The sequence below is a fragment of the Vidua chalybeata genome, chromosome 5 (assembly GCF_026979565.1).
Source record: "Vidua chalybeata isolate OUT-0048 chromosome 5, bVidCha1 merged haplotype, whole genome shotgun sequence".
In the NCBI taxonomy this organism is placed as follows: Eukaryota; Metazoa; Chordata; class Aves; order Passeriformes; family Viduidae; genus Vidua; species Vidua chalybeata.
The window spans coordinates 21,053,764-21,070,920 of record NC_071534.1 but is presented as its reverse complement, the minus strand read 5'-3'; the positions used below and the strand labels follow the sequence as shown (position 1 = coordinate 21,070,920).

Below are 17,157 nucleotides of genomic sequence, written 5' to 3'. Positions count from 1 at the left end.
CAATTTAGCATGGAGGAAATGGAATCCAGGAAAGACCCGGAATCTTGCCTGCAAGTTAATTTTTATGGCCCCCTCCTCTTAAGAAGGGAAAATCAGAGGTGGACACTTTCTATGAAGTATTTTAGAAAGGGAACCATTCAGAGAAATTACTACTTTTTCTTTTTTACCTTCTCTCTTTTACAGCCAGGAAAACCCAAAGGGCTAGAATTTAATTGGGTCCACATATGCAAAAGTATCAATAGTCAGAGAAGGTGAAGAGTAACCAGGAAAAGACAGTCCCTGTTTCTTTCAGGGCCATCAACAAGCAAACCAATATTGAGGCCAGCCAGACTGTTCTCCCCTCCTCTCCACAGAAGAAAGAAAGAGGTCAAGAGAATTACACCAGAACAGTCTGTTCTGCTGCTGTATTTCTGCCCATGCTACACACCTATAGCAAAGGTGATCAAAGGTAGTTACTAAAAATGTACTTAACAGCTGTGTTGTCAAAATGTGAATTCTGACTCAGAAAAGACCTGTGAGTCTCCTCCTGGCACTCCCACAAGGAGCTCTTGGGGCAGAGCAAGGCCTGTAGTACTGGAAGACCAAGGCCAGCCACCTTTCAGATCAGGGACAAAGATAACATAGCAGGCAGGAAATAGGGCTCTGAAGCCCTGGTTAGATCTTTGTTGTATTTCTGAACACTTTTTTAAACTTGGGGGTGAAGGCTTGGTAAATGAACCATAGTTTTGACTTTTTAGAAATACAATGAGCTATAAAAAAACATCGGAAAATTCCAGATTGCTTCTGGCTTTTTTTTTACTTTTTTCTTCCAATTGACATTTCAGGGTTTGAAGGACCAGAAGGCAGAGTTATGCTCTTCACCTCCAGAATCAGCTCAACATACCTCTACCACTTCTTCCCTATATATCTTTTTCATACATGTAAGAATACAAGATTAGCTCCAGTACAGAACTGTGTCTTTTCTCAACAGTGCTCAATCTGGACCTGGGTAGCTTTTAAATTAGAAGTAATGATTTAAAATTAATATTGGTTTCTTTCATGTGGCCTGCATTAGCCCTGTGAAGGCTGATGTGCTATCCAAAACATGTTTGCAGACCCTTTCCTACTCCAGAAAAAAAGGGAGTTGCAGCCTCTTCAATCTTCTAGTTAACAGGAGAAAAAGCAACACAGATGTAAAAAGCAACACCTGTGAAACATCACCACATGGCCTGGAAAAGACACCATGTTACAGTTTAGCCCTTTTAATATCACCTGGCTGTTTCAAATCCTGCATTTTGGATTGATGGTTTGGGGATGTTTAGCTTGGTTTTGCCATGCTATCATTGCACCACCATGTAAAACATGACAGAGGTCAGAGGAATGAGGTGCAGTCTTAATCCAAATCCAACCTAATGAGGTTAATCCTCACCAAATTAAGACAAAAGTTTGTATCAATACCATTGTACTATCCCCCTTAGGCTATATGCTTCCTGAACCCTTGGTTTGTCACTTGGGCACAGTGTAGGAGGCATTTTCTCCAGGCACTATCCTCCGCAGGGCAGCTGGCCTTAGCAGGCACCCTTGATTCCCACTCTGCCCCACACTTCCACACCTGCCAGTCACATTTCAGACCTGAAGCTGCTTCAAATGTGCCTGGCACATACTCTGAACATGACAGCAAGATGCAGTTTGAAACCAAAAAGGCTTATCATATAATTGTCTTTTAACTCATGTCTCTCATAAAGGAAAACAAAACAGAACAAAACCAAACAAAAAAAAACCAAAAAACAAAACAAAACAAAAAAAAAAAAAAACCAAACAAAAACAACCAAAAATAAAGAAGAAGAAAGAAGGGCTGGAATCAGGTGTGGGAGGGGGAATGGAGTAACATTTATTAATCAAAATTAAAAACTAAGCATGCTGACATCTGGAGCTAGAACAACCAGCAAAGTCACCACGTTCAGACTCATATTGGCTAGTTCTATCCATCCCAGCATTCTCTTGGGACAGCAGTTCGCCCTAGGCTCTACCACAAGCTCAGTGAAGTACACAGCCTCAAGTACTAGAGCGTGCAGCCACAACAACCTGCTATTACGGAAACAGTCAGTCACCACTGGAGTTAACATTCCAACCTTAACGACTCCCGCAGCACCCGCCCTCGCCCCCCAGAATGGCTCCCACCCTAGCCCTGTCCCACACCACAATGTTAATAATTATAACAAGCAATAACCCATCTGTTATATCAGAGAAGGGAACAGAGACTCCACTGAGAGATTTAGAGTGGGATGTTAACATTTCTTCAGTCAACTGCACAACAAACAAACAAACAAAAATAAAAAAAAAAAAAGGAGAAATAATTCATTGGAGAAATGAAGTTAAGAAATAGCTGACGTGTATTGCTTTTTAACCATGCACTGATGCAAAATTGAAGCTATTGGTTATTTTAAAAAGGAAAAAAAAAATCTTAGGATAGAGGTACACACATACAGGCAGACCTGCTCATTTCAAAGCAATCTGCAAAGTCTACTTATGTGTACTTCAAATAAAACCGAAAATGGGGATCATAATGGCTATGGTGCATTCCTGTCATAGGAGCAATGAGTGTGGACAGCTGGGAGATTTCTGAGACGGGGATGTATTTAGCATGACCGGCAGGTCCAAATACACCAAAATAGGGTGAAGGAAAGAGGAAGAACTGTTGCAACTATACTTTGTTTTTACATAAATCCTTTCACCAAGCCCTGTGACTGTACAGAGCAGGCATTGTACAGGTTGCATACCCAGCTGATGCTCCTGTTCTCCATAACCCAGGATCCACCTATATAATTCAATAAATGCATCTAAAGCCTGTTCAGCTTGTCCAATGCACCAGATATTTTCTCCTGCTATTCCTGTTCACACAAAACTTGTAACTGATGTGCAGAGCTCATCTGCAAGGTCCTAGGGCCCCCAGTGATTTCTGGTGCCACCCACTTCAGGTACTCCAGTAAATAAAAATTATAACTGCATAGAGCATCTGCAACCACAGCAACAAAGAGGGAAAAATGTGTTTCCAAATGAAAGAAAAAATTATTAAAAAAAAAAAAAAAGGAGAAAAAACAAGAAAGAAAGAAAAAAAGGCTCTTGCCAGCTTTAACACATTCCTTCAGTGCCACAGCCAAACTGCAACAGAAGAAACCGCTGAGTGGCATAATGCCTGAAACTTAGGACAGCCATGCAAACTCCCACTCCACCTATCTGATTCCACAGGGACAGGTTACCCATACAGGTTCAGTTTTTAAAAATCATTAGTCTCATCTCAAAAGAAGTAAGTGTGGCTGAGCTTCTTGTGAAGATGTTATGTCAGAGATGTTTCTATCAATGGGACAGTTTAATTACTGCCTCCATAAGGGAATGGGAACTAGTGAGAAGGCTTATGCATTTTCACTGGGCATTATAAACAACCAAAAGGACTGTGCAAATTAAGATTAGGCCTTTTTGGTACAGGCTTTTGGATTGTCTGGGGACCATGTGCGAGAAATGAACACCAGGCTAAATGCTGCTTATCTTGATTCAAGTTCTTTTTGTCTGTCTATCTGGCATTCCAGTCTTGCTGGGCTATGCTGGATCCCTTTCCCCGTGTAGTGCTTGAGCCTACAGACCTGAGCTGTCCAACAGCTGTATTGCTTGGGTATGAACAAAAGCTCAAATTTAAAATTACTCTTCTCTGATGTTACTGCCCTTGGCTCATCAACAAAGCAATATTTTACTTTAAATTCCTTCTTTAACATTAGATAGCAACTTTTTCAGTATTGTCTTGTATCTTCTGAAATAAGATAAATATGGGAAAACATATACAGGAAGCTGCAATCCCAACTAAAGCAGCATTCCAATTACTGAGTATGTTAATGAAAATATAGTAGCATTTTATGCAGTTCAGCTCAAGTACATCTCCTCCTCCACTCTTCAAGTCCATATCAGGTGATCAATCCAACAAGAGCACGAGGAAATCCAAAACTACAGCTTACTATGCCAGTGTGGTATAAATCTCCCTTTTCTTTTTCCCTTCCTGCCTTAGAAGGGCACACAAAATATGTCACTGCCCTCTTTACTCCATAGAGCCTTTCTGCCCCTAGGACACAAGTGTGTCCATAACCCCAGAGAAATATGGTACCAGTCAGGTACATTTTACTGCTTGCCAGGTTTAGGCAGCAAGCCCAGTTTCAGGGTCTTTTATTTGTCATCTCTCAGATGTGTCTTCTCCACCCCCATAGTTCCATACAACAGAAGTTAAGAAGCAGAAAGGGCTAGAACCGCTTCTGGTATTTCTGTATTAGAAGGGTGGCATACGTGCACCAGGAATGAGCATGAATGAATTAGAAGAGGTGACAGGACAACGGTGTCCATTGCAGCAGGTGCTTCTACATGGTAATGGGACAAGCATGACCTTGTTAACCTTTCCACTGAATTAAAGTTTTGTTGGTTTTTAGTTTTTGGTTGGTTTTTGGTTGTTTTGTTTTGGTTTTTTTGAGTGAAATGCCACTTGGTATGAAATCTGGACACACGCCACCCTGCTACAGCGGGGGCTTGGCTCACACGTGAGTCTGCGCTGCTCTAAAAAAGCCTCTGTTCCCATCTCTAATGTGGTGCTGGAATGGTTAGTATAATTCAGTTTTTTCCACTGCAATCCACAATCTGATTGGTTGGCAGGTCACACTGGCACTCCTACCTGAGGTATTTTAGCGCTAATGATTGGTTCCTGTAAGACTATTCTATAACAGAACACAGGAAGAGCAGTTCAAAAAAACACAGCTGTGGAAAGAAACAATCATACAAACAGCCCACAGTGGGGCTCACCAGCCTTTTCTTTCCAGTGGATGCAAGCACGCTTTTCACAGGCAGGAGCAGTCTTCGCACAGGTGGGTTTGTTTGGGTTTCCCCCCCACCACCCAGATTGACCCCATTGTAGAAGAAAGATAACCTTTCTTATGATCCGAAATGAAGCCCTCTGCATCCTGGGGCAGGTTGTTTTATCAATTCAGGTGTCTTGCCAGAGTGGGACGCATCCAACAACAGATGGAATGCCTTCTTCACAGAAGAAATGGCTAGCAGGATGGTTGCCCCAGGAAAGAAAAAAGGAGTGAGGAAAAGGAGGAGGAGGAAAATGAGAAATCGGTGCATAGCATATATGCAGAAAAAGCAGCCCAAACTTGGGACACTTCCCTTTCATCTCACCTACCACTAGCCGCTCCCTGCCAGCTCAGCTCCTTTCCACAACCCTATGGACTCAGAAGTCTTAAGAGAACCTCAATTTAACTTCCCCCCAGTCCTAACTGAAGTATCCTCTGCCATACCTATTACAGCAACCAGAGGGATGGAAGCACTGCAGTGAAAAGCACAAACCAGTGAGACACAGGGACACTGAAGTCATTCCACCTGTGCCAAGCAAATTGTTTGGAAGGGCAACTTCAAGTTTGGATAATGATAACTTTTTCCTGAGCTCCATTGGAGGGCTCTGGCCAGCAATAACACAGGAAAAAGCACCACCATCTACTTTGATGCAGTCCTCTCTTCCATCATCCTGCTTTCTGACAGTGACACCACTGCCACCAACAGCGAAGTCATTAGAAATCCACCTAATGGTTCTAACCTGACCTGGGAGGTTTGGCTTTGTGTTACGCTGGTGGTACTACTCTGCAGCACCAAGTGGTTCCAGGTGTTCTTCACTGCTGAAGTTTCTGTCCTTACATGTTATATAAGCCTATCCTCCGCAACAAAAGCTCTGGAGGAGCTTTCTCAAAACCAGGGAGTAACCCTGGCCAGACTACCCTTTCAACATGGCAGCCTTTTATATGCCACACTCTGTGGGAGAGGCACTAAGCACCACTCATTTTCTTGGTTACGTGACATAGCAAAGTCAGTGTCTGTAAAGGGAGTGTTTCAGGAGTGAGGCAGGAAAACACAGAACCGTCTGTAGTCCTTGACACAGCTTTATAAAGAAACACTTGACTAGGCAGATCAATCTTTAAAGGACTGCACGCACGACAGTATACGGAAGAGTGAAGAAATGCATGCAGTTCTCTCTATCTCAGAGAGCACATCTTCCAACAGCTGTACCTGGGCTGGAAAAAGCACCTGTCCAGAACTTGATCCTGCATATAAGCCAACAAAATCCAAAAGCTAGTTCCATCCATCATCCTGAGTCTAACCCCAGGGTCCTCTTTATATATGTCAGGAATAGCACCTTCAAAGGAGCAGGACTGTGAAATTCGTGCTGACAATTGTGCCACTATCCAAACTATACAAAACTTCCCAGCTTCAGATAGCTATGACCTACAATGCCATGACTGGGAACTCTGATAAAGCCAGGCAGGCTATGAGTTGCAGTGGCAACTGAACATTTTGGCTTTGAAAAGCAAGTTCCTACCATATTCCTGCTCTGCAACAGCTCTCCCTTGGAGAGGAAAGCACTTTTCTCACTGGACAGTTCAAATACCTCCATCCACATCCCACCTATGTACACACAGACTCCCTGGAGATTTGCAGTACAGACTGACTGGGTAGGACAAAGACAATGACAGGACAAAGTCTCCCGTGGTATAACAGCTAATTCCCAAACAGGAGGAGGCTGCTGACTCTTGTAACCAAACATCTCCACATATTTGTACTTTACAATTCCCTGCAGAGGTGAGAGAACCTAGCCTATTTAGGTGCCATTCCTACCAGCAAAATGAGATGTCAGTTTTCACTCTAGCATCTCAGCTTCCATTTTTAATCAGTCCCAGTAGTCTTCCCCAAAGGGATACTCTCCACATCCCAGTGGCACATGAACATTTTTAAACATACAACTTGTTCAGTGTAGTGTGGGCTACACATATCAAACCCAAAAGGGCCCCAAGAGGGAAGAGAAAGGGGAGGGAAGAGGGGGAGAAGGAAAGGGAAGGTCTGAGGCTAAACCAGTCCTGTTATTTTTATATCCAAATTATGTAAATGAGAGAAGTGTTGAGAGAAATTTTAATTTGCTAATCATCTCTCAGGTTGATTAGTACCAGTATGCATGTGGGGGACAGGACACCCAATAAACTGACCCTGGCAATGATCAGAAAACCCAAAGGCTTAGGTCTTGCACCCAGGGGCAAGCGCAGTGACAGAGAAGCATGCTTGCATTCCTAAATATATAAATATATATATCCACAAGGAAGAAGAAAATTAAAGTAAATGATATTTAAAAAACCAAACCAAACGAACAAACCAAAAGAAAAAGAAAACAAAACAAAAAAAGGCTGGCTTGTCAGGGGTTGGGGACAAAGAAGGCTCCGGTGTGTGTACTTACATAGAGGTCAGCACCGTAAAATCCGTCCTGGTAAACCACACTGCAGAAAATCCACACAAAAACAAAAAAACAAAAAAAAACAAACAAACAAAACAAAAAAAAAACAAACAAAAAACAAAAGAACAGAAAACACATTCCGGTTATTGAGGACGGCAGCATGCACATGCGTTTTACACAGGCAGGTGATGTATGAATCCACAACCTGGGCTTTTGGCAGGAGCAAATCAGCGAGAGAACGTGTGTGCGCACGCATGGCTCCAAGTCACCTTCCATGGCATGCAAAGGGGGAAGGGGTGGGCAGAGGGGGAGACAGTATGCAAAGGAGAGACGGAGGGGAACCACCATCTTGTACAGTAAATATTGACTCAAAAAGATCTGACATCCTGAAGAGAGACACAAGGGTTTAGAAACCTCCACTCTGGTTATTCTCCTGGAATGACTTTAGTTACCCCCTAAAACACATGGAAACATTGGCTTCATGAAGTGGGCTTGTGAAATTGAGGAGCCCTTCACAGAAGGCATCCCACAGGGGCTGGAGTCACCTACGTCAGGAAGTGTGGTTCAGAGACTTGTGCCTGATTACATTTTTCAGGCTTCACAGGGCTGCATGACTTTTGTTTCTGACATCCATACATCACCTGCTTTTACCCTGCACATTAGACATGCGATAAGATTTGGCTGATCACACAAGCATGCAAAGTATTATTATTCAGCATCTTAAAGAACTGATGCAACACCTCAGGAAAACAAGTCAATCAATTCTGATCAAAGTAAACACAGAGAAATGTAATTGAAAAGAAAAAACCAAAAATACCCACAATGCATTGCTTTCACAAGCAGAGATAATGAGCTAAAAAGGTTAGGTGACTTGTCCAAGATCCGAAAATTGAAAGGTGCAGTGGGAGTCCCTGGTAGTAATGACTTATTCCATAGCAGAGAGGAGCAACTGGAAGGGTTTCCATGGGATGGTGCTTTTTCTGCTTTAAGCCATAGTTTTGTTTCTCTCAGAACTTCAAGCACAAAAACTGTTAAACAGAGCCTGGGGTTCCCAAATAGCTGCTCTTACCAGAGCATTCACTAGCATAAGACTACACAGCTCACTCTGGGGACAGGGGTTGGGGAAGGATGAGGAAGGAAGAGAGGGGATGCCCCCCACCCATTTGAGTTCAGCGTGTGCTTCACATACTGAGGAATTTCCTCCAGCTTTGTCCTCGGAAGAGCTCCACACAAACTCACTCAAGGCTTTAAAAAAACATTAACCCCACCATCTGTGATGTTCATGGATCTGATGTGCATGACTTACCCATAGCATTAAGGAAAAAGAAGGTATGGAACACTAGCTATTCTTTTGACTATGATTTTTTACTCATCAGATGGAATGTGAAATGCTGCCAAGAGCCTGCCATCCTCAGACACCCACCTATTGTAAGGCACACACACACAAAAAAAAGCCCAGCAGATCTTGCCAAAATTCTGCATGCTATTACTAAAAAAATAAAACAAAAAAAAATCTTGCAGTGTTAGCTACTGCTTGAATAATTTAGTCTTGCTGCCTTCCCCAGGAAAAGTACACTCCATTCCCAATGGACAAAGTTACTGTAGTCTCCAAGAGCGCTGGGAGCAGGTATGAAGATAGAGACCCTTGTTAGAGGAAGAGGGGAGCCACTTCAGCAGGGAGAAGCAGGCCATAAGATCATGTCTGTTGAAGCTAAATTTTTACAACCACATAACAAAGAGTTTGGCTCCTGGGGCAGTGACTTACATTGCTGGGTTCTCTATCTAGGATCAGGAGTGTTTTAGCAGTGATACTCCACCTGCTCCTGCAGGAAAGGCAAACGCACGACAGAGGAAGTGACTTGGTTTATGAACAGGTTAGCAGTTTTAACAGTTATTCCAAACACAATCAGTTGGATGAACATAAGCATTACCACATTGGATCAGGCCACTATTTCTATCATCAAGAGATGCTAGCCTCAGCTCTCCAGAGAAAACTGCAATGACTACTAATAACAGGTAAGAGTAAGACTACCTGGATCCAAACACCCAAACACACATGTGAATCCTCCATCTCTGCTTTTGTTAGGATTTGCCTGACATCAACTTCAAGGGCTGAAATTTTGCAAGGTTTATTTATATGGTAGAATATCCATATTTGTGATTCTTAATGCTAACAAAACCAGAGAATTCCTTCATCTGAGAACCACATTCTGGTTATGTAGCTTGACCAGAAGTATAAAACAGTCTGGCAGCCAGTCAAATCTTGGTGCAATCTGTAAAAAGCCTACTAGCTGTGCTAGAACACATCCAAGGGAAAAAGAAACAAGCTGGTTTTGTAAAGTAGCCAGCATATCATTTAGGTGCACCAACAGCTGACTGTGTTGGAAAAGGAATGAAAAAAACCACTTCAAACCCTCAAAGCTCTCTGCTGCCATGTATCTAGTCTTTTATCTACTACGGCTTCAAATGAGTGAATCTCATATATATTTACATTCCTAGATGAAATTATTCTTTACTATGGAAAGTCTATTCCTCATACAGGTACTTAATGATCATGCACAAGTCAATGACTAACCTATAGTTTCAGAAATAAAATTTATCAAGTTTATTTAACTTTGAGAGTTTACAGTAGGTGAGTTTTTTTCAGACTGTCTAAATTCTTACAGCTTTTGGTTTGAAGCATTCTCATTTAAAAAGCATGGCTGCTACAAATGAGGGCAATATTCCAGTACAGTTTTTACTTGTGCTTTGTATCAGAGGTTATAATGCCTCCTTATTTCTACCAAGTGGCACCTCAGTTAAAACTAGAGGTTGCATTAGTGCTCAAAGTCAGGTTTAGGTGACTATCTAACTCACCTACAATAGTCTAAGCAGTTGTTTTCTGAGGTATCAAAACCCTTCTCTGGATAAACAACCATGGCCATGCATAAGTATGGGCATTCCACATATGCATTAGCAAATCTTGAGTTCTTGAAATAAATATTAGAACTATTAAGAACTATGATTTCTTGCACCTTCCTCTGGTTTAGCATTTGACACTGTCAAAACTTACTCTAACCTGGATGGTGCTCAGGTCTGATCCAGTATGGCAATACCAACAAGCTTTTATTAATCTACATTCTGTATTTTTTTAAATTCTGCTAAGCTCTCAAATGCAGTGATACCATTAAGTTTTGTAACTTAAACACCACTAAGGTTTGGGAAAACCAATTCCTTCTATCAGGTTTGAGTTAACCTGCAGCTTTACTTTACTGTCTTCTTCCACATTACTCACTATGCCTTCATGTTGCTGACTGATCTTATGGTGTCATCTTTCCACTGGCCAGGAAGAAAGTAAACGGTGGAGGACAAGATGTCAGGAACGTGTGCCTGTCCCTGACCCCATGGAGGTCAACAGTGCCCACACGGAGTGGTGGCTGTCCTACAGGTTACTGCAACATGGAATTGAATAGCATATTTTGTATTATTCCACTAGGAATCAAATTTGTTCTACAAAGTATCTTGCAGAGATTCAGACTATGATGACAAAAAACACCAGTAGTAGTTAATTATATCCCAGTGCTTGACACTAGGAACAGTTCTGTGCCTCTGTGAATCTGCCTTGCTTACTGGTGCCCTGGAATGTTTACCAGGTAGTATGCTGCCCATGAAGACATGGGATACTGCAGCAGGGTCAGAAAAATTCAGTTTAATATCAGTAAACACAGACATGAGACAGTATTTGGAAGGGCTAATCATTGGAGCCTGGCCCATATTTCAAATGAAAATAAATCTTTTACATGGGACTCAGGCTGGATTTACATCAAAGACAAGGCCCTCCCAGTGCCCCACTCATGACAGCCTCTGGCTAGGAATGCTCAAGGCTGTTACTCCCAGGGATGAAAAGCACGTTCCCCCTCCCTGGTGCAAATATTTCATATTCTGCTGGACGGTAGCACTTAGCTCAGCTTTGCTGCTTTGCTTCACTGTGGAGCACTCCCCAGTAAAATTGGACTGGGCCATTTTTAGAGCAATAGACAGACAAGTTGCAGGTCAGAGGCTATGCTGAGAGGATAGAGAATGTAAACTAGGAGTGGTGGCAAAAAAGTGGATTTGAAAACCCAGAAGAAACACTCTGTTTAGAAGACCAATGTTTAGACAAGAGGTTTCATTTAAAGTCTTCTGGTGAATTAAATACAAACTTTGCCAAAATTGCCAAAGAGCAAAGCTAGGCAGATACATGAGCACTGCAGCTTGCTTCCTGGAGCTCCACTTTAAATATCAGACTAGACTCTAAAAGGGTCACAGTAGCTTTCATCACTTCATCTGCAACAGAAGCTATTGTGAGCTTATCCAGCATATATCAGGCCAGCTCCCTGCACTGATGTGTATGGATTCCACTTTCCTTCTTAAGAAAAGATTTATGATTATTTTTTTCTTCTCTTTTGGGCCTAATGTAAAGGAAAAGAACGGTCAGCCCACATCTTAGTATTGGAGGATTCATTTCTACTCCTGTTCTTTCTGAGAACATTGCCTGGAAAATATGGCAAGTAGAACTCAAGATAATATAATTAAAGCATCCGCAAAATCAGAAATAAAACAAACAAACAAAAAAGACAGTTTGGAAGGGATTTCCTGATTTTTCTGTCATTCCACTACATTTAAACAAACCAACAAAAACCCGAAACAAAATTCACATACTGACCTAGTTCCCTCTACTTTTAAACAGCAAATTACTCCTTTGTAACAACATTTTTTGCACTGCATTACTAGTGAAAATCTGAGGACAAAGAATGCTAAGGCCACACATGTGCCATTGCTTCATTGCATTATCGTTCTCTCTACATCCCAAACGCTTCCAGCTTTAAATTAATGGACTTGATTAATCTTTGTTTTAAACCTTTTTAAACTGTCTCCAACAAAGAAAGCAAATCCATTGTGGGTAACTGGCTCTTCTGTGTCCTACTGCCAGATGGTGAGGCATGAAGATAATGGATAATATTCCTCATTCCTGAATATGGAAACACAAATGGGGTACAAAGAGCAGAACCTTTTCAGGAATTTTAGATCTTCTCTTTGTGTCCTTCTCAGCAGAACTATAACATATTGGGTCAATGGATGACAAATACCATATACAGACAAATTGAGAAATTATGAGAAGGAACTCATCAGCACTTTAAGCTGCTGCAAGTACTGAAAATTGTTTCAGTCAAGAACTTAACACAGAAAAATTTAGATTTGCCCCCACTGGATGCCATCATGTGCAGAATGCTCTGGCACTAGCAAGACCTTGACTCTCACCATCCAGACAATTTTAGGGTTTTTTGTTAACCGATTAGCTATTTGACATGGTTGTGCAGAGCACTCTGCTCTTGTGACCAGTGCTTACCCTGGGTAGGCAGGGATGGCTGTGGGGGGTACTGCCCGCACTGCCCCATACACTGTCCTTCCTCGGCCCCTCAGATGGGCGCCCCGAAATGCGGCGGCTGTGGTGGCTGCTGTTGGATAGGGGAAGCCTGGAACTGTGAAGATAGACAAGGTGGAAGGTGAAAAGGATACAAGCTCTGCCCCAGAGAACAATCACCTGCTTCAAACAAAGTGACACAACAGCTCCACAGCGGTGGGACATTTGGCATCAGTCCTGCAGAAGGACATGCTTATAACCCAGCAAGCATCCCATACATACTTCCTGCTACACCATGGCCTTTGGGGGAAGAAGGGTTGCAGAGAGGTTTGGCATGCAAGAGGTTAATGTTTTGGCATGCCTTACCCACCCCAACAGGGCTCAAATCCCCCCACCTTTTGACACTGCCATGCAGTCTGGTTAGAGTCCGAGAAGCATGGGGAGTTACTATCAATACAGCACGCAGTTCTTCCAAAACTGCAGAGGCTCTTTAAAATAATTCGTCAAGAGGCCCTTAAAGTCAACCAACTTACATCAGTCTCTTCCCTCCTTTCCCCTCCCACTCTTTGCCACCCAATCCTCTGTATGTTCATTTTAAAGCCTGAAAGACAAGATAGCCCATATAACAGCAGCAGCAATTTCCCATAAAGTGCCAGTTTACTGAGAGCCCACCTTCATTTAACAAGTGTGACCAATAACTGGCACCACATATAGCGATGCCTCTATTATTATGCTTTAAACTGAAGTAAACTGGCTCGTGATGAAACTTTGTAAAACTTCAGAGGCATCTGCAAACACGTCATAAACAGATACTAAGAGGGAATGAGTCCCTGGGCACAAACCCAACCCAGCATGCATCCAGGTGCATGCCACTAGGGGCCCTGCAGACCTGTGGTTCAGCAGCTTGTATAATATGTACTTTAGGGATTTGTCTGTTTGGTTTCTTTAATTTCAATACACAGAGGGGAGCAAGGGAATGGCCTATTCCTCACACACACCCTCCCCTTGTTCTGCAGCCTCCTTGTCATTCAGAAGGACCCATTCAGCAGTACAGCAAGACACTGCAGATGAACAAGTTACAGCAACTGCACACTATACTTTGGTTCCAGGTAAACTCATTCCCAGCAAGACCCATCCTTTCAAGTATATATTATACAGACTGGAGAGAAGAAGGGTAACAGGTCATCATTAACTCAAGCACAGTAACATTACAGGGGCCATCGGGGGCTGGCTACTTACTGATTAAAGGAATGTAAGTGTTAATACCCCCCCTTCCTGACAGGGGCACTGCGGCATCATTGCCCAGCGAGACATCTGCTTGAAAGCTGGATGCTAATTTAATTTAAAAAAGAATAAAAAACAAAACCGTAAAAAGGTTATAAAAAACAGCAGATTAAGAACATAAACAAACACCACTGCAGTTAAATGGCAGAAGTGGAAGTGTCTACTTAAGCTCTACCTGCATATAACTCAGGGCCGTACACCGCTCCAACCACAGGACTCAACTTCCAACCTGAAACAACAAAGACTGCAGTGAATGCCAAAATCTACACCAAGAGAAGGAACGGGCAGCGTGGGTAGGGGGAATGGTCTCTTGCATGCGCCCCAGATTCACATGCACAGCTCTTTCCAATTTCTGCTTCGCCTCAATCCCCCTTGGTGTAGATGGAGGCCAACTGCCCTTCCCTAATGTCAAGCTCTAGGTCCAGGTCGCTGTATTGGAGGGAACAGCAAAACATCAGCTGATCCACAGCAGGCAGAGGCGCTGCTGTGGGAATGCCAACTACCTTATATGCATATTTGCCATGAGTACCGTGTGACCTGGCATTCCCTGCTGGAGCCTTGCTGCTAGCTCCTCCCTACTTTCACAGGGAACACTGCAGATACAAGCCCTCTCTAAAGCCACCGGCCCAGACTGTCATCTCAGGCAAGTCAAATTATAGCCTTGAATTCTCAAAACGCTCTTCTGTTTTGGCTGCTAGAGATCTGCTAAAAAGCAACAGTGTCTGAATTTCTTCATTAACTGCATTATGCAACTATAGTTCATAAAACCAAATCATTCTATTCATCTCACACTTTCTCCTCACTGTTATTTTAGTATTTCTCTCCTTCTTTATGCTGCTTTTCAGGTGAAAGCCTTCACAAAGAAATTATTTCAATATAATCTGGATAATTGGCAAGAACTGCAAATCATCAAGATAAAACCTACAAGAGAATAGGGAAGAAGTATGGGTATGAGTTGGTACATATTTCCAGTCATATCTAGAAACCTGTCTTTTCCCCCTTCATCTCTCTAATGGGGGAGAAAAGAGATATAAAGCTAACAATGGGACCTGGGTTGGCTTCCACAAAGCATTCCTTTCAGGAAAGCTCTCAGCTGTTCAGCTAGCAATCACAGAGGCATTTTCATTTAAATAAATCTATAGGCTTCCTCTGTCTTGGAGCCCTGGTGCACTTGCTGAACTTTTAACACCTCTAACCACTCTAGAAACCATATGAACAACTCTGTGAACTGCAGCCCATCAACACCACCCCTTCACCTGCTGGCAGAGTATCAGTGACAGATGCAGTGCAGGCTCCTTCTGCAAGTACAGGCACACTGCTGCTGCACTGTTCACCTTGATGGCAAAATACTCTAATGGTGGCAACAAGAGGACTGTCAACTCTTAAATTTAATAACAGTTGTACAACCATACTTGCCAGTATGCCTTAAGCCTGGTCTAATGCTAAATTTCTTTGCATAGCTTTAAAGCTGGCTTTAAACTGCTGGCTGCAAAAACAAAATATTCTTGTACGTTATCAGTTTCATAAGTAAGCCAAGTTTCATTACCAAACAGCCGCATGCATGACATTTATGCCCTTGTTTCCAGGACAATATACCATGGATGCACTGCCTTTTGCTACAAAATCTCCTAGTTCCTCCCAGGTACTGAGAGACCCAGAATCCCAAGCCTTTTGCTTGGCACTGTTTCCCCAGCTCTGTACCCAAGGTAAGATTTACTTGCAATGGACCATTCAGTAAGTCAGCAGCAGAGCAAGATAAAAAAATTTTATCTTCTGAGTTCGGAGTCTTAGTTTGTAATCAAAACAGATTGTCACACCAGCTACTACCTATATACAGCTTCCTGCCTTGATGAAACTGTTTGGGAACATTTTCTGCACACCGAAAAGAACTTTGCTGCTCGTTTCAGGACAAAGACTCGGATTCAAAATCTTTATCAAAGCAGCATTCAGTTCTTCTGGGAGAATGACTTTTTATGCTATATATGTCTATGAAATAAAATGACTTCACAGAGAACCACCAAGATATCCCAATGAAACAGGATTCCTCACTATCCAAACAACTTGGTCTTTCTCTGTTTAGTTCCCTGGAAAATTCACTGAACACAGGCAGTCTGAAACAAAAAGCAAGCAAACAAGCAGTGCAGAGGCTCTGTTTTGCTGGTTGCTTGGGGACAGCTGTACTTTCACAGATAGAACATAAACTGAGCTATCTTAAGTTATTAAGTTAATTACTTAGATTAAGCATCTCAAGTTATGTTTCTGCATTCATATTTAGGTATCTATGTGATGGCAGTGAGACACAGAAGTACTGCACATCCCACCATACAGAACCAGCTTGCAGTAGTAGGGCAGGCAACTCACTGGTCCTTGGCACCTTCACCCATCTTAGCCACATAGGGCATGTCCCTACTTCTCTCTGTCCCCATTTCTCCATCTGGAAAATGGTATTCCTCCACAAACACTTTTGGGTTATACTGAATGGTATAATGATACAAATTAGAATTTGTGAGGTTTTATTGGTTCCTTTTGGTCCTGAGGAGAGGTCATGACTTTTGCCTTTTGTCTTTCTTCAAAAGTTTCAGCTCATCACTAGTACAAACAGTCTCTCTTACCATTTGCATAAGGTGTGACCATCTTCTTATTGGTCATCACTCTCGCAGTGGCATTGTTAACCTAAGAGTAAGAAAGGGGAGGGGGAGGAGAGGGAAGGAAGCAGAGATCGTTAGGAAAAATGGTGAAAAACTCTCAGATACCACACACGCACACATACACACTATACTTCTCTGAGCAAAAAAAAATTTAACAGCTAATTTTATATGAATGCAATCTTTAAATTACTTTTAACAGTTGCCATTTAATTATAAAAGTTACAGCTAAACGTGGCATTTTAAAATTATGCATTAAACAAAAGGCCAACGAGAGTAAAGTGCAGATACTCCACCACCCTGCCATCCCTAGGCACGGGATTATTTACAGCTCAGTGATCAAAAGGGCAAAACCCTAGATGCTTTGTCCAGGTTCTCTTAGAGAGGCAGGAATAATTTCTGCAGCCCAGGGCAGGGGAATTGAACCAGGTGATGCACAAGCTGACTTGTTTTTCAAGCTCACCGCTGGAATTGGGGCCCAGCAGGTCACTGCCAGGACACTTGGGTAGAAAAAGGTAGCCTGGAGTCCCTCAGCATTAGATTTGAACTCCCAAGGC

General features: G+C 42.5%; 1 protein-coding gene across 10 annotated transcripts in view; it reads right to left on the bottom strand.

Moving 5' to 3' along the window:
• Window positions 1-17,157, bottom strand: part of RBFOX2 (RNA binding fox-1 homolog 2) — a 170,832-nt gene that overhangs the window by 8,799 nt on the left and 144,876 nt on the right. For 2 of the 10 annotated variants that reach the window (XM_053942405.1, XM_053942411.1), the window contains 5 exons: window positions 16,568-16,628; window positions 14,131-14,184; window positions 13,911-14,003; window positions 12,657-12,789; window positions 7,292-7,331 (listed from right to left, as the gene is read on the bottom strand). In XM_053942405.1, coding sequence (XP_053798380.1) covers window positions 7,292-7,331; window positions 12,657-12,789; window positions 13,911-14,003; window positions 14,131-14,184; window positions 16,568-16,628 — 381 coding nt within the window. Of the gene's footprint in view, window positions 1-2,209; window positions 2,287-4,687; window positions 4,731-5,004; window positions 5,064-7,291; window positions 7,332-9,053; window positions 9,112-10,602; window positions 10,720-12,656; window positions 12,790-13,910; window positions 14,004-14,130; window positions 14,185-16,567; window positions 16,629-17,157 lie in introns of those variants that run through there. The other 8 variants (XR_008430882.1, XM_053942414.1, XM_053942408.1 and 5 more) reach the window with 8 other exon arrangements.